This window comes from Cherax quadricarinatus, chromosome 3 (assembly GCF_038502225.1).
Source record: "Cherax quadricarinatus isolate ZL_2023a chromosome 3, ASM3850222v1, whole genome shotgun sequence".
Taxonomy (NCBI): Eukaryota; Metazoa; Arthropoda; class Malacostraca; order Decapoda; family Parastacidae; genus Cherax; species Cherax quadricarinatus.
This window is the reverse complement of record NC_091294.1, coordinates 68,873,846-68,898,901: the sequence shown is the minus strand read 5'-3', so window position 1 is coordinate 68,898,901 and position 25,056 is coordinate 68,873,846. Positions and strand designations below refer to the sequence as shown.

The 25,056-nt window shown below is 39.7% G+C and overlaps 1 protein-coding gene across 5 annotated transcripts in view; it reads right to left on the bottom strand.

The window, feature by feature from the left end:
- per (period circadian regulator) overlaps nucleotides 1–25,056 on the bottom strand; it is a 172,905-nt gene that overhangs the window by 134,852 nt on the left and 12,997 nt on the right. For all 5 annotated transcript variants that reach the window (XM_070092108.1, XM_070092127.1, XM_070092122.1 and 2 more), the window contains exon 2: nucleotides 1,250–1,410. In XM_070092108.1, coding sequence (XP_069948209.1) covers nucleotides 1,250–1,359 — 110 coding nt within the window. In that variant the 5' untranslated portion in view covers nucleotides 1,360–1,410. The remainder of the gene's footprint in view (nucleotides 1–1,249; nucleotides 1,411–25,056) is intronic.

Here is a 25,056-nt window from a genome sequence, read left to right as displayed (position 1 = left end):
AGTTTTGCGACACAGTGGCTTCATTAGTCCAATACAAAGAAAAATGGTGAAGATCAGGAGTTTGAGGTAATCAGTCCTTCAGCCTGGAGCCTGTGATCATGTCATCAAGACTGATGGACTGATTCCCTCAAACTCCTTCCGACCTTCAACACTCTTCTTTGTATGGACTGATGAAGCCCCTGTGTGATGAAACATTTCTACAATAAAGATACCCAAGTGTTGCATGTGTCTAATTTATCAACTTGTTAGTTCTCCGAACCATTTATCTACTTCCCTCTTAGGTCACCTGCACTGTCTACTACATACATATTAACCTACTTTACCTTACTCTTTGTTAAGATTGAAGCTACTTTAATGGCAAAACATTTCCTTTAAAAAACCTCCTAAGCTGTGCACATGTCCTTATTCTTTTAAATCTAAGATTTGGCATTGGTTCTAGGATTTAGAGTATCAACACAATAAACATGAGAAACAACTGTAAGACAGATAGGTGTCTTGATAATAACCTTGGGAGATGACTTATACTCTGTCAAGCACCTAGTTTGATGATTAAGACACATGTGCAACAGTTGGGTATCTTTACTGTTGAAATGTTTTGCCTATACAGTAGGCTTCTTCAGTCAAATACAGAAGCAGCAAGTGTAGTAGTGAAATGATGTAATCAGTCCATCAACCTTGGAGAAAAATTATTTAAGGTGGTGAGTCCCTCAGCCTGGAGAAGAGTTCAATTCCATGGTCTGGACTGATATCGTTCCAGACCATGGAGCCAAACTCTGGAACGATCTCGTTCCAGACCATGGAGCTGAACTCTTCTCCAGGCTGAGGGACTGACCACCTCAGACAATTTTTCTCCTAGGTTGATGGACTGATTACATCATCTTCATTTCACTGCTACACTTGCTGCTTCTATATTTGACTGAAGAAGCCAACTGTGCAGGCAAAACATTTAAACAATAAAGATACCCGACTGTTGGACATGTGTGTCTTAATCATCAACTTGTGAAGGAGGTAGTAACCTGGGTCACCCTCATCATGACCTCTAATACAGAAACTATGGTAGTTTCTCATACTTCAAAAGTAATTAATATCTCATAACATGTAAACTACACATTGTAAGCTTTATAAGGAAATAAATTTTTTTATTTTTTATTTTTAATTTTTATTTATTTTTTTTAGTCTATAAGAAAAGCCCATCTTGGAATCGACACAGTACATAGTTAAAAGTAACCCCCAAACCACCATTATATACCTTTTCTGAGATGGACCTTGGGAGCTGGATTCCAGTGAACCATAGGCAGACTCCTGCTGTCCTGGATTCTTAGCATCATCCACTGACTGCTCCTCCATGCTTGCCACCATTAAGTAGACTTTTTCAGATTTACAGACTTGCAGAGGATTTTAAAACATCATCTGAAATACAAGATATTTAAGTATCAGGACATATAATGATAGAAAAAAATATACAAAGTAACACAAGCTACAAGATTCTTATTTTGATCTCTAACATAAGCCCCTAATATTTTTTTTTAAATTTTTTATGGTATGTAGGAAAAAAGCAGCTGTATGAATGATCAGCCAGTCTAATGCAAGACAACCCAATCCTGTGGCCTGGTTGGCAATGCTCTCGCCTCACTGAGCGTCTGTGGTTCAATGTCCGGTATGGATGGAAACGTGCGTGCTTTCTAACACCTGCTGTCCATGGTCATCTAGCAAGAAAGTAGATACCTGGGTGTTAGTCGACTGGTGTGGGCGGCATCATGGGGACAATCATTATTATTATTATTATTATTATGATGATCATCAAAACTAAGCACTAAACCCACAAGGGTCATACAGCGCTGAGACAAAATTAATCTAATATGCCTGAAATGCTCAGCATAACAAGGGACTTTATAGTAGTATGTCATTGATGTCAGCTAGACCTGTATACCTTGTACATGTAATTGTAGAAATAAATATTATTATTATAATTATTATTATTATTGTTATTAGCATTATTACATAAAGTCAGGCATCTTCAACCTTGGAGCAAAAAGAAAAGGAACAACATTAGCTAATGGTTGGAAATTATTTTTACAGAATGTTGATTCTGAGTTGGACAAAATATGCAAAGGGAGAACTTTTCACTACTGATGTGCCTCGGTTTTTGGTTACACTTAGGGTGGCAGAAAAATGAGTACTGATGCCTGGAGAGTATTCGGAGGTTAATGCCTCCACAGCCCGGTCCATGACCAGGCCTTGCGGTGGGTCAGGGCCTGATCAACCAGGCTGTTTCTGCTGGTCGCATGCAATTCAACACACGAACCACCGCCAGACTGGTCAGGTATTGATTTTAGGTGTCTCTCCAGCTTCCATTTGAGGACAGCCAGGAGTCTACTGGCAGTCCTCCTTATGTATGCTGGGAGGCAGTTGAATAGTCTTGGGCCCCCGACACTTCCTGTGTTATCTCTTAGTATAGAATACTAGGAGAAAGGAGCACAACTTTGTAGTACCCACAGTCAGTGGCCAAGCTTCAAACACATTTTAGGGTACAGCAATAAAGGAGTGGAGCAAAATGCCTGCCCATGTCAAAGCCAGTCACAGCATGAACCTCTTCAAGAAGAGAGCCAATAGGTACCTGGAGAGAGTTCTGGGGGTCAACGCCCCCGTGGCCCAGTCTGAGACTAGGCCTCATGGTGGATCAGAGCCTGATCAATCAGGCTGTCACTGCTAGCTGCATGCAATCCAACGTACAAGCCACAGACCGGCTGGTCAGGTACCGACTTTAGGTGCTTGTGAATGTAGTGACAGAAAGGGAGGAGAGTGATTTCTAGTATAACTAACATACATGTGCCTATTACTGTGATCTGTCCTCTCTTTAATGTAAATGTAAATAACTCAGTTTACCTTAGTCCTAGTGTATTTCCTTTCACTGTTTTAAATAATAAGGTATTACAAGGACCCAACAGAAATAAGTCACCTTGTCTGACTTTCTTGGGTTATCTTAGGTAATATACATATATGCTGCTATGTAATATTAATAACATTATTATTTTCTTCATTTCTACGAGTACATACAAGGTATACAGTCCTAGTTGACATTAATAACATACTACTATATAGCAAGCCCCTTGTTATACAGAGCATTTTGAACAAATTAGGTCAGTTTTGTTCCAGTGCGACCCACACCAGTCCACTAACACCCAGGTACCTATTTTACTGATGGGTGAACATAGACAACCGGTGTAAAGAAACATGCCCAATGCTTCTACCCTCACTGGGAATCGAACCTGCACTCTCACCATGTAAAGTGAGAGCTTCAGCCACCAGGCCAAGAGGACTGTAACTGACAGGGCAGTTATGTAACTGTATTTATGTGTACCTGTACCTGAATAATTTATTTATTTATTATTATTTGGACATGATACATAGTTGTACAAAAGAAATACAATGGTTGAGTGTACATGACAAAAGCCCCTTGTATGCAGAGCATTGTGGGCAGGCTTAAAATTAACTTAAGATTAACTAAGCAAGGTTAGTTCAAGAGCTAAGGGGAATGTCCTATGAAGAAAGATTAAGGGAAATCGGCCTGACGACACTGGAGGACAGGAGGGTCAGGGGAGACATGATAACGACATATAAAATACTGCGTGGAATAGACAAGGTGGACAAAGATAGGATGTTCCAGGGAGGGGACACAGAAACAAGAGGCCACAATTGGAAGTTGAAGACACAAACGAGTCAGAGAGATAGTAGGAAGTATTTCTTCAGTCATAGAGTTGTAAGGCAGTGGAATAGCCTAGAAAATGACGTAGTGGAGGCAGGAACCATACACAGTTTTAAGACGAGGTTTGATAAAGCTCATGGAGCGGGGAGAGAGAGGGCCCAGTAGCAACCGGTGAAGAGGCGGGGCCAGGAGCTAAGACTCGACCCCTGCAACCACAAATAGGTGAGTACACTCCTATACATACATTGGTTAATTTTGTCCCCAGGATGCAACCCACACCAGTCAACTAACACCCAGGTACCTACTACTGCTAAGTGAACAAGGATACCTATGGTATCTTAAGGAAACACACCTAATGTTTCCATCCGTGCCGGGAATCGAACCACAGACACTCAGTGTGTGAGTTGAGTGTACTGCCAACCGATGCAAGTACTAGCTAGCCCAGATAATATTTCCCGAAAAGAATGAGAAAAACACACCCGTCTTTTTTGTCTCCTCTTGACCAACCCATGGTACAACAGGTCTAAGGAATCCTAAGGAGTCCTACACAACATGTCCAAGGTGTCCTACACAGACTTTCAAGGTGACGCAGGATGTGTTGACCAACCTACTGTTCAGCAGGTCTTGGGAATATCAAGAGTCCTACACATCATGGCCTAGGAATCCTAAGGAGTCCTACACAGGTCTAAGGAATCCTAAGGAGTCCTACACAGGTCTAAGGAATCCTAAGGAGTCCTACACAGGTCTAAGGGATCCTAAGGAGTCCTACACAGGTCTAAGGCATTCTAAGGATTCCTACACAGGTCTAAGGAGTCCTACACAGGTCTAAGGGATCCTAAGGAGTTCTACACAGGTCTAAGGGATCCTAAGGAGTTCTACACAGGTCTAAGGGATCCTAAGGAGTTCTACACAGGTCTAAGGGATAAGAACATAAGAACATAAGAACGAAGGAACACTGCAGAAGGCCTACTGGCCCATGCGAGGCAGGTCCAAGTCCCTACCGGCTTAAGCCAATGCACCCAACCTAGTCAGGTCAGGTCACATTGACTTAAGGGAGGAACACGGCAACCGACCTGTTAGCACAAGCTATCAGGTCTAACTCACACCCACCCACATCTACTCATGTATTTATCCAACCTATTTTTAAAGCTACACAACGTTCTGGCCTCTATAACGGTACTTGGGAGTTTGTTCCACTCATCCACAACTCTATTACCAAACCAGTACTTTCCTATATCCCTCCTGAATCTGAATTTTTCCAACTTAAAACCATTGCTGCGAGTCCTGTCTAGGCTAGATATTTTCAGCACACTATTTACATCCCCTTTATTTATTCCTGTCTTCCACTTATAAACCTCAATCATATCCCCCCTAATTCTACGTCTTTCTAGAGAATCCTAAGGAGTTCTACACAGGTGTAAGGGATCCTAAGGAGTCCTACACAGGCTGTTTCATGGTGATACAGGAGAGGTTGACCAACCCATGGTACAACAGGTCTAAGGAATATCCAGAGTCCTACACAGACTCCCATGGTGAGCAGGTAAAGTGCAGGACTCAGGAAAGGTGCACTCAGTGGCACACTTGACCCTTCAACTTCACCTAGTGACGTCACCTACAAACTCTGGTGACAACACAATGCACAAGTGTCTCACATCTCCAACTCTTAATACCAACATTATATTTGTACAATATACAAACATTTCCATTTTAAGAACTGCGCTATAATACAACCTTATTTCCAGGTTGAACCTACAACTCTCTCTCTAACTTGAACACTGCTCTCACCTAACATAAACACGTACTATACAGGTAAGATAAGATAAGATTAAGATTTCGATCGGATTTTTAACCCCGGAGGGTTAGCTACCCAGGATAACCCAAGAAAGTCAGTGAGTCATTGAGGACTGTCTAACTTATTTCCATTGGGGTCCTTAATGTTGTCCCCCAGGATGCCACCCACACCAGTCCATTAACACCCAGGTACCTACTTGCTGCTAGGTGAACAGGACAACAGGTGTAAGGAAACGTGTCGAAATGTTTCCACCCGCCGGGAATCGAACCCGGGCCCTCCGTGTGTGAAGCTAGGCCACCGGGCCACCGGGCCGCCGGGCCACCGGGCCACACTAATACATTAATCAATTTAAAAATACAGTCAAGTAAACCTAACAAATGAAAATGCAGACAGTAGGGAGAACTACTGCATTACTACTGCAGTGTGTTGTTAGTGCATTACTACTGCAGTGTGTTGTTAGTGCATTACTACTGCAGTATGTTGTTAGTGTATTACTACTGCAGTGTGTTGTTAGTGCATTACTACTGCAGTGTGTTGTCAGTGTATTACTACTGCAGTGTGTTGTCTGTGTATTACTACTGCAGTGTTGTTAGTGTATTACTACTGCAGTGTTGTTAGTGCATTACTACTGCAGTATGTTGTTAGTGTATTACTACTGCAGTGTGTTGTTAGTGCATTACTACTGCAGTGTGTTGTCAGTGTATTACTACTGCAGTGTGTTGTCTGTGTATTACTACTGCAGTGTTGTTAGTGCATTACTACTGCAGTGTGTTGTTAGTGCATTACTACTGCAGTGTGTTGTTAGTGTATTACTACTGCAGTGTGTTGTCAGTGTATTACTACTGCAGTGTGTTGTCAGTGTATTACTACTGCAGTGTGTTGTTAGTGTATTACTACTGCAGTGTGTTGTTAGTGCATTACTACTGCAGTGTGTTGTCAGTGTATTACTACTGCAGTGTGTTGTCAGTGTATTACTACTGCAGTGTGTTGTCAGTGTATTACTACTGCAGTGTGTTGTCAGTGTATTACTACTGCAGTGTGTTGTCAGTGTATTACTACTGCAGTGTGTTGTTAGTGTATTACTACTGCAGTGTGTTGTCAGTGTATTACTACTGCAGTGTGTTGTCAGTGTATTACTACTGCAGTGTGTTGTCAGTGTATTACTACTGCAGTGTGTTGTCAGTGTATTACTACTGCAGTGTGTTTGTCAGTGTATTACTACTGCAGTGTGTTGTCAGTGTATTACTACTGCTGCAGTGTATTACTACTGTCAGTGTGCATTACTACTAGTGTATTACTACTGCAGTGTGTTGTCAGTGTATTACTACTGCAGTGTGTTGTCAGTGTATTACTACTGCAGTGTGTTGTCAGTGTATTACTACTGCAGTGTGTTGTCAGTGTATTACTACTGCAGTGTGTTGTCAGTGTATTACTACTGCAGTGTGTTGTCAGTGTATTACTACTGCAGTGTGTTGTTAGTGTATTACTACTGCAGTGTGTTGTCAGTGTATTACTACTGCAGTGTGTTGTCAGTGTATTACTACTGCAGTGTGTTGTCAGTGTATTACTACTGCAGTGTGTTGTCAGTGTATTACTACTGCAGTGTGTTGTCAGTGTATTACTACTGCAGTGTGTTGTCAGTGTATTACTACTGCAGTGTGTTGTCAGTGTATTACTACTGCAGTGTGTTGTCAGTGTATTACTACTGCAGTGTTGTTAGTGCATTACTACTGCAGTGTGTTGTTAGTGTATTACTACTGCAGTGTGTTGTCAGTGTATTACTACTGCAGTGTGTTGTCAGTGTATTACTACTGCAGTGTGTTGTCAGTGTATTACTACTGCAGTGTTGTTAGTGCATTACTACTGCAGTGTGTTGTTAGTGTATTACTACTGCAGTGTGTTGTTAGTGTATTACTACTGCAGTGTGTTGTCAGTGTATTACTACTGCAGTGTGTTGTCAGTGTATTACTACTGCAGTGTGTTGTTAGTGTATTACTACTGCAGTGTGTTGTTAGTGTATTACTACTGCAGTGTGTTGTCAGTGTATTACTACTGCAGTGTGTTGTTAGTGTATTACTACTGCAGTGTGTTGTTAGTGTATTACTACTGCAGTGTGTTGTTAGTGTATTACTACTGCAGTGTGTTGTCAGTGTATTACTACTGCAGTGTGTTGTCAGTGTATTACTACTGCAGTGTGTTGTCAGTGTATTACTACTGCAGTGTGTTGTTAGTGTATTACTACTGCAGTGTGTTGTTAGTGTATTACTACTGCAGTGTGTTGTTAGTGTATTACTACTGCAGTGTGTTGTCAGTGTATTACTACTGCAGTGTGTTGTTAGTGTATTACTACTGCAGTGTGTTGTCAGTGTATTACTACTGCAGTGTGTTGTTAGTGCATTACTACTGCAGTGTTGTTAGTGTATTACTACTGCAGTGTGTTGTTAGTGTATTACTACTGCAGTGTGTTGTCAATGTATTACTACTGCAGTGTGTTGTCAGTGTATTACTACTGCAGTGTGTTGTCAGTGTATTACTACTGCAGTGTGTTGTCAGCGTATTACTACTGCAGTGTGTTGTTAGTGCATTACTACTGCAGTGTGTTGTTAGTGCATTACTACTGCAGTGTGTTGTTAGTGCATTACTACTGCAGTGTGTTGTTAGTGCATTACTACTGCAGTGTGTTGTTAGTGCATTACTACTGCAGTGTGTTGTCAGTGTATTACTACTGCAGTGTGTTGTTAGTGCATTACTACTGCAGTGTGTTGTTAGTGCATTACTACTGCAGTGTGTTGTTAGTGCATTACTACTGCAGTGTTGTTAGTGTATTACTACTGCAGTGTGTTGTTAGTGCATTACTACTGCAGTGTGTTGTTAGTGCATTACTACTGCAGTGTTGTTAGTGTATTACTACTGCAGTGTGTTGTTAGTGCATTACTACTGCAGTGTGTTGTCAGTGTATTACTACTGCAGTGTGTTGTCAGTGTATTACTACTGCAGTGTGTTGTCAGTGTATTACTACTGCAGTGTGTTGTCAGTGTATTACTACTGCAGTGTTGTTAGTGCATTACTACTGCAGTGTGTTGTTAGTGTATTACTACTGCAGTGTGTTGTTAGTGTATTACTACTGCAGTGTGTTGTCAGTGTATTACTACTGCAGTGTGTTGTCAGTGTATTACTACTGCAGTGTGTTGTTAGTGTATTACTACTGCAGTGTGTTGTTAGTGTATTACTACTGCAGTGTGTTGTCAGTGTATTACTACTGCAGTGTGTTGTTAGTGTATTACTACTGCAGTGTGTTGTTAGTGTATTACTACTGCAGTGTGTTGTTAGTGTATTACTACTGCAGTGTGTTGTCAGTGTATTACTACTGCAGTGTGTTGTCAGTGTATTACTACTGCAGTGTGTTGTCAGTGTATTACTACTGCAGTGTGTTGTCAGTGTATTACTACTGCAGTGTGTTGTCAGTGTATTACTACTGCAGTGTGTTGTTAGTGTATTACTACTGCAGTGTGTTGTTAGTGTATTACTACTGCAGTGTGTTGTTAGTGTATTACTACTGCAGTGTGTTGTCAGTGTATTACTACTGCAGTGTGTTGTTAGTGTATTACTACTGCAGTGTGTTGTCAGTGTATTACTACTGCAGTGTGTTGTTAGTGCATTACTACTGCAGTGTTGTTAGTGTATTACTACTGCAGTGTGTTGTTAGTGTATTACTACTGCAGTGTGTTGTCAGTGTATTACTACTGCAGTGTGTTGTCAGTGTATTACTACTGCAGTGTGTTGTCAGTGTATTACTACTGCAGTGTGTTGTCAGCGTATTACTACTGCAGTGTGTTGTTAGTGCATTACTACTGCAGTGTGTTGTTAGTGCATTACTACTGCAGTGTGTTGTTAGTGCATTACTACTGCAGTGTGTTGTTAGTGCATTACTACTGCAGTGTGTTGTTAGTGCATTACTACTGCAGTGTGTTGTCAGTGTATTACTACTGCAGTGTGTTGTTAGTGCATTACTACTGCAGTGTGTTGTTAGTGCATTACTACTGCAGTGTGTTGTTAGTGCATTACTACTGCAGTGTTGTTAGTGTATTACTACTGCAGTGTGTTGTTAGTGCATTACTACTGCAGTGTGTTGTTAGTGCATTACTACTGCAGTGTTGTTAGTGTATTACTACTGCAGTGTGTTGTTAGTGCATTACTACTGCAGTGTGTTGTCAGTGTATTACTACTGCAGTGTGTTGTCAGTGTATTACTACTGCAGTGTGTTGTCAGTGTATTACTACTGCAGTGTGTTGTCAGTGTATTACTACTGCAGTGTTGTTAGTGCATTACTACTGCAGTGTGTTGTCAGTGTTTAAGTTTTTATTTAGGTTCTTGAGTATAATTTGACAATGATCTAGAGCGGGGGGGGGGGGGTTCTTAACTGGGGGGGTATATACACCTCAGGGCATGTTAACCAAATAATGTGTTGCTAGCCGTCTGTGTTGCTAGCCGTCTGTGTTGCTAGCCGTCTGTGTTGCTAGCCGTCTGTGTTGCTACCCGTCTGTGTTGCTACCCGTCTGTGTTGCTACCCTTCTGTGTTGCTAGCCGTCTGTGTTGCTAGCCGTCTGTGTTGCTACCCGTCTGTGTTGCTAGCCGTCTGTGTTGCTAGCCGTCTGTGTTGCTAGCCGTCTGTGTTGCTAGCCGTCTGTGTTGCTACCCGTCTGTGTTGCTACCCGTGTGTGTTGCTACCCTTCTGTGTTGCTAGCCGTCTGTGTTGCTACCCGTCTGTGTTGCTACCCGTCTGTGTTGCTAGCCGTCTGTGTTGCTACCCGTCTGTGTTGCTAGCCGTCTGTGTTGCTAGCCGTCTGTGTTGCTAGCCGTCTGTGTTGCTAGCCGTCTGTGTTGCTACCCGTCTGTGTTGCTACCCGTCTGTGTTGCTACCCTTCTGTGTTGCTAGCCGTCTGTGTTGCTACCCGTCTGTGTTGCTACCCGTCTGTGTTGCTAGCCGTCTGTGTTGCTAGCCGTCTGTGTTGCTAGCCGTCTGTGTTGCTAGCCGTCTGTGTTGCTAGCCGTCTGTGTTGCTACCCGTCTGTGTTGCTACCCTTCTGTGTTGCTAGCCGTCTGTGTTGCTACCCGTCTGTGTTGCTAGCCGTCTGTGTTGCTAGCCGTCTGTGTTGCTAGCCGTCTGTGTTGTTAGCCGTCTGTGTTGCTACCCGTCTGTGTTGCTACCCGTCTGTGTTGCTACCCGTCTGTGTTGCTACCCTTCTGTGTTGCTAGCCGTCTGTGTTGCTACCCGTCTGTGTTGCTACCCGTCTGTGTTGCTACCCGTCTGTGTTGCTACCCTTCTGTGTTGCTACCCGTCTGTGTTGCTACCCGTCTGTGTTGCTACCCGTCTGTGTTGCTACCCGTCTGTGTTGCTACCCGTCTGTGTTGCTACCCTTCTGTGTTGCTACCCGTCTGTGTTGCTACCCGTCTGTGTTGCTACCCGTCTGTGTTGCTACCCTTCTGTGTTGCTACCCGTCTGTGTTGCTACCCGTCTGTGTTGCTACCCGTCTGTGTTGCCACCCGTCTGTGTTGCTACCCGTCTGTGTTGCTAGCTTTCTGTACTCACCTAATTGTGGTTGCAGAGGTCGAGACTTAGCTCCTGACCCCGCCTCTTCACTGAACGCTACAAGGTTCTCTCTCCCTGTTCCATGAGCTTTATCGTACCTCGTCTTAAAGCTATGTATGGTTCCTGCCTCACTACCTCACTTGCTAGACTATTCCACTTCCTGACTGAAGAAATACTTCCTAACATCCCTTTGACTCATCTGGGTCTTCAAGTTCCAATTGTGACCCTTTGTTTCTATGTCCCATCTCTGGAACATCCTGTCTCTGTTCACCTTGTCTATTCCACGCAGTATTTTGTATGTCGTTATCATGTCTTCCCTAACCCTCCTGTCCTCCAGTGTCATCAGGCCGATTTCCCTTAACCTTTCTTCGTAGGACATTACCCTTAGCTCTTGAACTAACCATGTCGCAAACCTTTGCACTTTCTCTAATTTCTTGACGTGCTTTATTCGATGTGGGTTCCAAACTGGTGCTGCATACTCCAGTATGGGCCTGACGTACACGGTGTAGTGTCTGGAACGATTCCTTAGTAAGGTATCGGAATGCTATTCTCAGGTTTGCCAGGCTCCAATATGCTGCAGCAGTTATCTGGTTGATGTGTGCTTCCGGAGACATGCTCGGTGTTATACTCACCCCAAGATCTTTCTCCTTGAGCGAGGTTTGCAGTCTTTGGCCACCTTGCCTATACTCTGTCTGTGGTCTTCATGACTTTGCATTTGGCAGGGTTAAATCCGAGAAGCCAGTTGCTGGACCAGGTGTCCAGTCTGTCCAGGTCTCTTTGAAGTCCTGCCTGATCCTCATCTGATTTAATTCTCCTCAATAACTTCACATCATCTGCAAACAGGGACACTTCTGAGTCTATCCCTTCCAGCATGTCATTCACATATGCCAAAAATAGCACTGGTCCAAGGACCGACCCCTGTGGGACCCTGCTCGTCACAGGTGCCCACTGTGATACCTCATCACGTACCATGACTCGTTGTTGCCTCATTGTCAGGTATTCTCTGATCCATTGCAGTGCCCTTCCTGTTATATGCGCCTGATCCTCTAGCTTCTGCACTAATCTCTTGTGAGGAACTGTGTCGAAAGCCTTTCAGTCCAAGAAGACGCAATCATCCCACCCCTCTCTCTCGTGTCTTACTTCTGTTACTTTATCGTAAAACTCCAGAAGGTTTGTGACACAGGATTTACCTTCCATGAATCCGTGCTGGTTGTCGTTTATAATCTTGTTCCGTTCCAGGTGTTCCACCACTCTCCTCCTGATAATCTCCATGACTTTGCATACTATACACTTCAGTGACACAGGTCTATAGTTTAGTGCCTCTTTTCCGTCTCCTTTTTTAAAAAGGGAATTGCATTTGCCGTCTTCCAAGGTCACTTAGCAGCTTCTTCACCTCCTCCTCAGTTGTGTGTATGTCATCCAACACTTGTTGGTATATTCCTTGTTGGTGTCCTCCTCGCTTCTGTGCACGCTCCCCTGTGGGTGCACGCTCCCCTGTGGGTGCACGCTCCCCTGTGGGTGCACGCACCCCCAGGTTGGGAACCCCATCTACATCTCCATTCAAAGTAAGTGAAAGTGCAGATCTACAATGTACAGAGAACCTTCACTGCACATGTAAGTGCCATCAAACTCAAGTGCTGGGAAGCACTTAACTTGTCTCAAGTGCTGGGAAGCACTTAACTTGTCTCAAGTGCTGGGAAGCACTTAACTTGTCTCAAGTGCTGGGAAGCACTTAACTTGTCTCAAGTGCTGGGAAGCACTTAACTTGTCTCAAGTGCTGGGAAGCACTTAACTTGTCTCAAGTGCTGGGAAGCACTTAACTTGTATCAAGTGCTGGGAAGCACTTAACTTGTCTTAAGTCATCAAGACTCTTCTTAAAAACCACTTACTCATCCACAAGTACATATACAGTAGTTAACTCTACCTACAAAGTTAACATCACTTTCTATTGCCTCAGAATATCACTAAACACTGAGTTACTCCCCCAGGCCTCACCACCTCATAATTAAATATCACTAAACACTGTCTTACTCCCCCCTGGCCTCACCACCTCATAATTAAGTATCACTAAACACTGTCTTACTCCCCCCTGGCCTCACCACCTCATAATTAAGTATCACTAAACACTGTCTTACTCCCCCCTGGCCTCACCACCTCATAATTAAATATCACTAAACACTGTCTTACTCCCCCCTGGCCTCACCACCTCATAATTAAATATCACTAAACACTGTCTTACTCCCCCCTGGCCTCACCACCTCATAATTAAGTATCACTAAACACTGTCTTACTCCCCCCTGGCCTCACCACCTCATAATTAAGTATCACTAAACACTGTCTTACTCCCCCCTGGCCTCACCACCTCATAATTAAGTATCACTAAACACTGTCTTACTCCCCCCTGGCCTCACCACCTCATAATTAAATATCACTAAACACTGTCTTACTCCCCCCTGGCCTCACCACCTCATAATTAAATATCACTAAACACTGTCTTACTCCCCCCTGGCCTCACCACCTCATAATTAAGTATCACTAAACACTGTCTTACTCCCCCCTGGCCTCACCACCTCATAATTAAGTATCACTAAACACTGTCTTACTCCCCCCTGGCCTCACCACCTCATAATTAAGTATCACTAAACACTGTCTTACTCCCCCCTGGCCTCACCACCTCATAATTAAGTATCACTAAACACTGTCTTACTCCCCCCTGGCCTCACCACCTCATAATTAAGTATCACTAAACACTGTCTTACTCCCCCCTGGCCTCACCACCTCATAATTAAGTATCACTAAACACTGAGTTACTCCCCCAGGCCTCACCACCTCATAATTAAATATCACTAAACACTGTCTTACTCCCCCCTGGCCTCACCACCTCATAATTAAATATCACTAAACACTGTCTTACTCCCCCCTGGCCTCACCACCTCATAATTAAGTATCACTAAACACTGTCTTACTCCCCCCTGGCCTCACCACCTCATAATTAAGTATCACTAAACACTGTCTTACTCCCCCTGGCCTCACCACCTCATAATTAAATATCACTAAACACTGTCTTACTCCCCCCTGGCCTCACCACCTCATAATTAAATATCACTAAACACTGTCTTACTCCCCCCTGGCCTCACCACCTCATAATTAAGTATCACTAAACACTGTCTTACTCCCCCCTGGCCTCACCACCTCATAATTAAGTATCACTAAACACTGTCTTACTCCCCCCTGGCCTCACCACCTCATAATTAAATATCACTAAACACTGTCTTACTCCCCCCTGGCCTCACCACCTCATAATTAAATATCACTAAACACTGTCTTACTCCCCCCTGGCCTCACCACCTCATAATTAAGTATCACTAAACACTGTCTTACTCCCCCCTGGCCTCACCACCTCATAATTAAGTATCACTAAACACTGTCTTACTCCCCCCTGGCCTCACCACCTCATAATTAAGTATCACTAAACACTGTCTTACTCCCCCCTGGCCTCACCACCTCATAATTAAATATCACTAAACACTGTCTTACTCCCCCCTGGCCTCACCACCTCATAATTAAGTATCACTAAACACTGTCTTACTCCCCCCTGGCCTCACCACCTCATAATTAAGTATCACTAAACACTGTCTTACTCCCCCCTGGCCTCACCACCTCATAATTAAGTATCACTAAACACTGTCTTACTCCCCCCTGGCCTCACCACCTCATAATTAAGTATCACTAAACACTGTCTTACTCCCCCCTGGCCTCACCACCTCATAATTAAATATCACTAAACACTGTCTTACTCCCCCCTGGCCTCACCACCTCATAATTAAATATCACTAAACACTGTCTTACTCCCCCCTGGCCTCACCACCTCATAATTAAGTATCACTAAACACTGTCTTACTCCCCCCTGGCCTCACCACCTCATAATTAAATATCACTAAACACTGTCTTACTCCCCCCTGGCCTCACCACCTCATAATTAAGTATCACTAAACACTGTCTTACTCCCCCTGGCCTCACCACCTCATAATTAAATATCACTAAACACTGTCTTACTCCCCCCTGGCCTCACCACCTCATAATTAAATGCTCAAACATCAATAAATATTAAATAACTATCTCATAAATATATAACTCGTCAACCTATCAAACTGTTTTTAATTACATAACTTAATATAACAATATTCTCATAACTACACAGCGACTCACCTCATGATCACCTGACCTCTTTCTCCTCTATAAATCATTGATTTTATTCGATTTGATCTGATTAATAAATGTTACGACCATATATAGTATATTGATCGTTGTTATATTATATATTGATCATTGTTATATTATATATTGATCATTGTTATGTTATATATTGATCATTGTTATATTATATATTGATCATTGTTATATTATATATTGATCATTGTTATGTTATATATTGATCATTGTTATATATTGATCATTGTTATATATTGATCATTGTTATATTATATATTGATCATTGTTATGTTATATATTGATCATTGTTATATTATATATTGATCATTGTTATATTATATATTGATCATTGTTATATTATATATTGATCATTGTTATGTTATATATTGATCATTGTTATATTATATATTGATCATTGTTATGTTATATATTGATCATTGTTATATTATATATTGATCATTGTTATGTTATATATTGATCATTGTTATATATTGATCATTGTTATATTATATATTGATCATTGTTATATTATATATTGATCATTGTTATATTATATATTGATCATTGTTATATTATATATTGATCATTGTTATATTATATATTGATCATTGTTATATTATATATTGATCATTGTTATGTTATATATTGATCATTGTTATATATTGATCATTGTTATATATTGATCATTGTTATATTATATATTGATCATTGTTATGTTATATATTGATCATTGTTATATTATATATTGATCATTGTTATATTATATATTGATCATTGTTATATTATATATTGATCATTGTTATGTTATATATTGATCATTGTTATATTATATATTGATCATTGTTATGTTATATATTGATCATTGTTATATTATATATTGATCATTGTTATGTTATATATTGATCATTGTTATATATTGATCATTGTTATATTATATATTGATCATTGTTATATTATATATTGATCATTGTTATATTATATATTGATCATTGTTATATTATATATTGATCATTGTTATATTATATATTGATCATTGTTATGTTATATATTGATCATTGTTATATTATATATTGATCATTGTTATGTTATATATTGATCATTGTTATATATTGATCATTGTTATATTATATATTGATCATTGTTATATTATATATTGATCATTGTTATATTATATATTGATCATTGTTATATTATATATTGATCATTGTTATGTTATATATTGATCATTGTTATATTATATATTGATCATTGTTATATTATATATTGATCATTGTTATGTTATATATTGATCATTGTTATATTATATATTGATCATTGTTATGTTATATATTGATCATTGTTATATTATATATTGATCATTGTTATGTTATATATTGATCATTGTTATATTATATATTGATCATTGTTATGTTATATATTGATCATTGTTATGTTATATATTGATCATTGTGTTATATATTGATCATTGTTATATTATATATTGATCATTGTTATATTATATATTGATCATTGTTATATTATATATTGATCATTGTTATGTTATATATTGATCATTGTGTTATATATTGATCATTGTTATATTATATATTGATCATTGTTATATATTGATCATTATGTTATATATTGATCATTGTTATATTATATATTGATCATTGTTATATATTGATCATTGTTATATTATATATTGATCATTGTTATATTATATATTGATCATTGTTATATTATATATTGATCATTGTTATGCTATATATTGATCATTGTTATATATTGATCATTATGTTATATATTGATCATTGTTATATTATATATTGATCATTGTTATATTATATATTGATCATTGTTATATTATATATTGATCATTGTTATATTATATATTGATCATTGTTATGTTATATATTGATCATTGTGTTATATATTGATCATTGTTATATTATATATTGATCATTATATATTGATCATTATGTTATATATTGATCATTGTTATATTATATATTGATCATTGTTATATATTGATCATTATGTTATATATTGATCATTATGTTATATATTGATCATTATGTTATATATTGATCATTATGTTATATATTGATCATTATGTTATATATTGATCATTATGTTATATATTGATCATTATGTTATATATTGATCATTATGTTATATATTGATCATTATGTTATATATTGATCATTATGTTATATATTGATCATTATGTTATATATTGATCATTATGTTATATATTGATCATTATGTTATATATTGATCATTATGTTATATATTGATCATTATGTTATATATTGATCATTATGTTATATATTGATCATTGTTATATTATATATTGATCATTGTTATATATTGATCATTATGTTATATATTGATCATTATGTTATATATTGATCATTATGTTATATATTGATCATTATGTTATATATTGATCATTATGTTATATATTGATCATTATGTTATATATTGATCATTATGTTATATATTGATCATTATGTTATATATTGATCATTATGTTATATATTGATCATTATGTTATATATTGATCATTATGTTATATATTGATCATTGTTATATTATATATTGATCATTGTTATATATTGATCATTATGTTATATATTGATCATTATGTTATATATTGATCATTATGTTATATATTGATCATTATGTTATATATTGATCATTATGTTATATATTGATCATTATGTTATATATTGATCATTATGTTATATATTGATCATTATGTTATATATTGATCATTATGTTATATATTGATCATTATGTTATATATTGATCATTGTTATATTATATATTGATCATTGTTATATATTGATCATTATGTTATATATTGATCATTATGTTATATATTGATCATTATGTTATATATTGATCATTATGTTATATATTGATCATTATGTTATATATTGATCATTATGTTATATATTGATCATTATGTTATATATTGATCATTATGTTATATATTGATCATTGTTATGTTATATATTGATCATTGTTATATTATAAATATTTTGCCACTGAATATATCATTGTTTAGTTAATAATCTTAAGTTAATTTTCAGCTGGCCATAATGTTCTGTATACAAGGTACCTAAAGTTAGTACTTGACCAGCCAGGCTGTGGTTTCTACGTCAGCTTGCGTGTGGCCAGCAGTAACAGCCTGGTTGATCAGACCCCTGATCCACCACGAGGCCTGGTCATGGACCGGGCCGCGGGGGCGTTGACCCCCGAAACCCTCCTCAGGTATTTCATGGGTATAGAGTGTGTAGGCACAAATTTTGTATTCCGTGCACTAACTGGAGAATGCATCTTCCGGTAGGCTTTAAACTTGTAGTGTTGCTGTGTTTCCCGCTGAGTAAACAACGTCTCGATGTCAGCTTGTGTACGTTGTTATGTACCAGTTTTATTAATCAAACTGTTTCATGGGAAATAATCGGAAAATGTTTTTCCTGACGAGAATTATGTAATGGTAACTTGAGATAGTTATTATGCTGAGCATTCTGGGTAAATTAGGTCACTTTTGTCCCAGGATGTGACCCACAACAGTCCACTAACACCCAGGATGAGACCCACACCAGTCCACTAACACCCAGGATGTGACCCACACCAGTCCACTAACACCCAGGATGTGACCCACACTAGTCCACTAACACCCAGTATATGACCCACACCAGTCCACTAACACCCAGGATGTGACCCACACCAATCCACTAACACCCAGGATGTGACCCACACCAGTTCACTAACAACCAGGATGCGACCCACATCAGTCCACTAACACCCAGCATGTGACCCACACCAGTCACTAACAACCAGGATGTGACCCACACCAGTCCACTAACAACCAGGATGTGACCCACACCAGTCTACTAACACCCTGGATGCAACCCACACCAGTCCACTAACACCCAGGATGCGACCCACATCAGTCCACTAACACCCAGGATGTGACCCACAACAGTCCACTAACACCCTGAGACCCACACCAGTCCACTAACACCCAGGATGTGACCCACACCAGTCCACTAACACCCAGGATGAGACCCACACCAGTCCACTAACACCCAGGATGTGACCCACAACAGTCCACTAACACCCAGGATGAGACCCACACCAGTCCACTAACACCCAGGATGTGACCCACACCAGTCCACTAACACCCAGGATGTGACCCACACCAGTTCACTAACACCCAGGATGTGACCCACACCAGTTCACTAACACCCAGGATGCGACCCACATCAGTCCACTAACACCCAGGATGTGACCCACACCAGTCCACTAACACCCAGGATGTGACCCACACCAGTCCACTAACACCCAGGATGTGACCCACACCAGTTCACTAACACCCAGGATGTGACCCACACCAGTTCACTAACACCCAGGATGCGACCCACATCAGTCCACTAACACCCAGGATGTGACCCACACCAGTCCACTAACACCCAGGATGTGACCCACACCAGTCCACTAACACCCAGGATGTGACCCACACCAGTCCACTAACACCCAGGATGTGACCCACATCAGTCCACTAACACCCAGGATGTGACCCACACCAGTCCACTAACACCCAGGATGTGACCCACACCAGTCCACTAACACCCAGGATGTGACCCACACCAGTCCACTAACACCCAGGATGAGACCCACACCAGTCCACTAACACCCAGGATGTGACCCACACCAGTCCACTAACACCCAGGATGAGACCCACACCAGTCCACTAACACCCAGGATGTGACCCACACCAGTCCACTAACACCCAGGATGTGACCCACACCAGTCCACTAACACCCAGGATGTGACCCACACCAGTCCACTAACACCCAGGATGAGACCCACACCAGTCCACTAACACCCAGGATGTGACCCACACCAGTCCACTAACACCCAGGATGTGACCCACACCAGTCCACTAACACCCAGGATGTGACCCACACCAGTCCACTAACACCCAGGATGAGACCCACACCAGTCCACTAACACCCAGGATGAGACCCACACCAGTCCACTAACACCCAGGATGTGACCCACACCAGTCCACTAACACCCAGGATGTGACCCACACCAGTCCACTAACACCCAGTATGTGACCCACACCAGTCCACTAACACCCAGGATGAGACCCACACCAGTCCACTAACACCCAGGATGAGACCCACACCAGTCCACTAACACCCAGGATGAGACCCACACCAGTCCACTAACACCCAGGATGAGACCCACACCAGTCCACTAACACCCAGGATGAGACCCACACCAGTCCACTAACACCCAGGATGAGACCCACACCAGTCCACTAACATCCAGGATGAGACCCACACCAGTCCACTAACACCCAGGATGAGACCCACACCAGTCCACTAACATCCAGGATGAGACCCACACCAGTCCACTAACATCCAGGATGAGACCCACACCAGTCCACTAACACCCAGGATGTGACCCACACCAGTCCACTAACATCCAGGATGAGACCCACACCAGTCCACTAACACCCAGGATGAGACCCACACCAGTCCACTAACACCCAGGATGCGACCCACACAAGTCCACTAACACCCAGGATGCGACCCACACCAGTCCACTAACACCCAGGTACCTATTTTACTGATGGGTGAACATGGACAACCGGCGTAAAGAAACACGATCAATGTTTCTACCCTCGTTGGGAGTCGAACCCGGACCCTCGCCGTGTGAAGTGAGAGATTTAGCCACCAGGTGACGGGTCAGCGTACAGTCACATGTATCACAGTGGACCAGTAATGGCGCCCTTGTTCACAGTGTTCACCAACAACATCACCAACTTGACCGGTGACTTAAAATACAGGTTCATACATTCTGCCGAGGACACTGTAGTGTTACAGTGTCCTCGTGTTGATGGTGTACTGGGAGGAGTGCAACATGTAGTGTAACATGTAGTGTAACATGTACTGTAACATGTACTGTAACATGTACTGTAACATGTACTGTAACATGTACTGTAACATGTACTGTAACATGTAGTGTAACATGTACTGTAACATGTACTGTAACATGTACTGTAACATGTACTGTAACATGTACTGTAACATGTAGTGTAACATGTACTGTAACATGTACTGTAACATGTACTGTAACATGTACTGTAACATGTACTGTAACATGTAGTGTAACATGTAGTGTAACATGTACTGTACTGTAACATGTACTGTAACATGTACTGTAACATGTACTGTAACATGTACTGTAACATGTACTGTAACATGTAGTGTAACATGTAGTGTAACATGTACTGTAACATGTACTGTAACATGTACTGTAACATGTACTGTAACATGTACTGTAACATGTACTGTAACATGTAGTGTAACATGTACTGTAACATGTACTGTAACATGTACTGTAACATGTACTGTAACATGTACTGTAACATGTACTGTAACATGTACTGTAACATGTAGTGTAACATGTAGTGTAACATGTACTGTAACATGTACTGGAACATGTACTGTAACGTGTACTGTAACATGTAGTGTAACATGTAGTGTAACATGTACTGTAACATGTACTGTAACATGCACTGTAACATGTAGTGTAACATGTACTGTAACATGTACTGTAACATGTACTGTAACATGTACTGTAACATGTAGTGTAACATGTAGTGTAACATGTACTGTAACATGTACTGTAACATGTACTGTAACATGTACTGTAACATGTACTGTAACATGTAGTGTAACATGTACTGTAACATGTAGTGTAACATGTAGTGTAACATGTACTGTAACATGTACTGTAACATGTAGTGTAACATGTAGTGTAACATGTAGTGTAACATGTAGTGTAACATGTACTGTAACATGTACTGTAACATGTACTGTAACATGTACTGTAACATGTACTGTAACATGTACTGTAACATGTAGTGTAACATGTAGTGCATAGTGCAACATGTAGTGTAACATGTACTGTAACATGTACTGTAACATGTACTGTAACATGTAGTGTAACATGTACTGTAACATGTACTGTAACATGTACTGTAACATGTAGTGTAACATGTAGTGTAACATGTAGTGTAACATGTACTGTAACATGTACTGTAACATGTACTGTAACATGTACTGTAACATGTACTGTAACATGTACTGTAACATGTACTGTAACATGTAGTGTAACATGTACTGTAACATGTACTGTAACATGTAGTGTAACATGTACTGTAACATGTACTGTAACATGTAGTGTAACATGTACTGTAACATGTAGTGTAACATGTACTGTAACATGTAGTGTAACATGTACTGTAACATGTAGTGTAACATGTACTGTAACATGTACTGTAACATGTACTGTAACATGTACTGTAACATGTAGTGTAACATGTACTGTAACATGTACTGTAACATGTAGTGTAACATGTAGTGTAACATGTAGTGTAACATGTAGTGTAACATGTACTGTAACATGTAGTGTAACATGTACTGTAACATGTACTGTAACATGTACTGTAACATGTAGTGTAACATGTAGTGTAACATGTACTGTAACATGTACTGTAACATGTACTGTAACATGTAGTGTAACATGTACTGTAACATGTAGTGTAACATGTACTGTAACATGTACTGTAACATGTACTGTAACATGTACTGTAACATGTAGTGTAACATGTACTGTAACATGTACTGTAACATGTACTGTAACATGTAGTGTAACATGTAACATGTAGTGTAACATGTACTGTAACATGTAGTGTAACATGTACTGTAACATGTACTGTAACATGTACTGTAACATGTACTACTGTAACATGTACTGTAACATGTAGTGTAACATGTACTGTAACATGTAGTGTAACATGTAGTGTAACATGTAGTGTAACATGTACTGTAACATGTACTGTAACATGTAGTGTAACATGTAACATGTAGTGTAACATGTACTGTAACATGTAGTGTAACATGTAACATGTACTGTAACATGTAGTGTAACATGTAACATGTAGTGTAACATGTACTGTAACATGTACTGTAACATGTACTGTAACATGTAGTGTAACATGTACTGTAACATGTAGTGTAACATGTACTGTAACATGTAGTGTAACATGTACTGTAACATGTAGTGTAACATGTACTGTAACATGTAGTGTAACATGTACTGTAACATGTACTGTAACATGTACTGTAACATGTAGTGTAACATGTACTGTAACATGTACTGTAACATGTACTGTAACATGTACTGTAACATGTACTGTAACATGTACTGTAACATGTACTGTAACATGTACTGTAACATGTACTGTAACATGTACTGTAACATGTACTGTAACATGTACTGTAACATGTACTGTAACATGTACTGTAACATGTACTGTAACATGTACTGTAACATGTACTGTAACATGTACTGTAACATGTAGTGTAACATGTACTGTAACATGTACTGTAACATGTACTGTAACATGTACTGTAACATGTCCTGTAACATGTACTGTAACATATACTGTAACATGTACTGTAACATGTACTGTAACATGTAGTGTAACATGTACTGTAACATGTACTGTAACATGTACTGTAACATGTACTGTAACATGTACTGTAACATGTACTGTAACATGTAGTGTAACGTGTACTGTAACATGTACTGTAACATGTAGTGTAACATGTAGTGTAACATGTACTGTAACATGTACTGTAACATGTACTGTAACATGTCCTGTAACATGTACTGTAACATGTACTGTAACATGTACTGTAACATGTAGTGTAACATGTAGTGTAACATGTACTGTAACATGTAGTGTAACATGTAGTGTAACATGTACTGTAACATGTAGTGTAACATGTACTGTAACATGTACTGTAACATGTAGTGTAACATGTACTGTAACATGTACTGTAACATGTAGTGTAACATGTAGTGTAACATGTACTGTAACATGTACTGTAACATGTACTGTAACATGTACTGTAACATGTAGTGTAACATGTACTGTAACATGTACTGTAACATGTAGTGTAACATGTACTGTAACATGTACTGTAACATGTACTGTAACATGTACTGTAACATGTACTGTAACATGTACTGTAACATGTAGTGTAACATGTAGTGTAACATGTACTGTAACATGTACTGTAACATGTACTGTAACATGTACTGTAACATGTACTGTAACATGTACTACAATAAGGATACCTCTGACATTGTAATTTTAGGAAGACATATACATGACATATATAAACTATAAGATGCAAATGGGTGTCTCCACGATCCAGGAAAGTTATCCTTGTATTGCATAACCCCAGCCCTCTGTACCTTAATGCACGCGAAAGAAATAGTGCAGAGTGCGTCATAAGGTCTTATACAGTTAAATAACATAACATATCTGAAGAGAATCAGGAGAAATATTCGTAAGCTTTCACATGGATATATATATATATATTTATATATATATATATATATATATATATATATATATATATATATATATATATATATATATATATATATATATATATATATATATATATATATATATATTTGTGTAATAAAATTAGCAGATTACCTGGAGTACACCAGGAGAGAGTTCTTCGGGTCAACGCCCCCGGGACCTGGTCCATGACCAGGCCTCGCCGTGGATCAGGACCTGATCAACCGGGCTGTTACTACCGGCCGCACGGAAAGCAGAGTACAACTCCCATCCCGGCTGGTCTGGTACTAATTTTAGGCCAA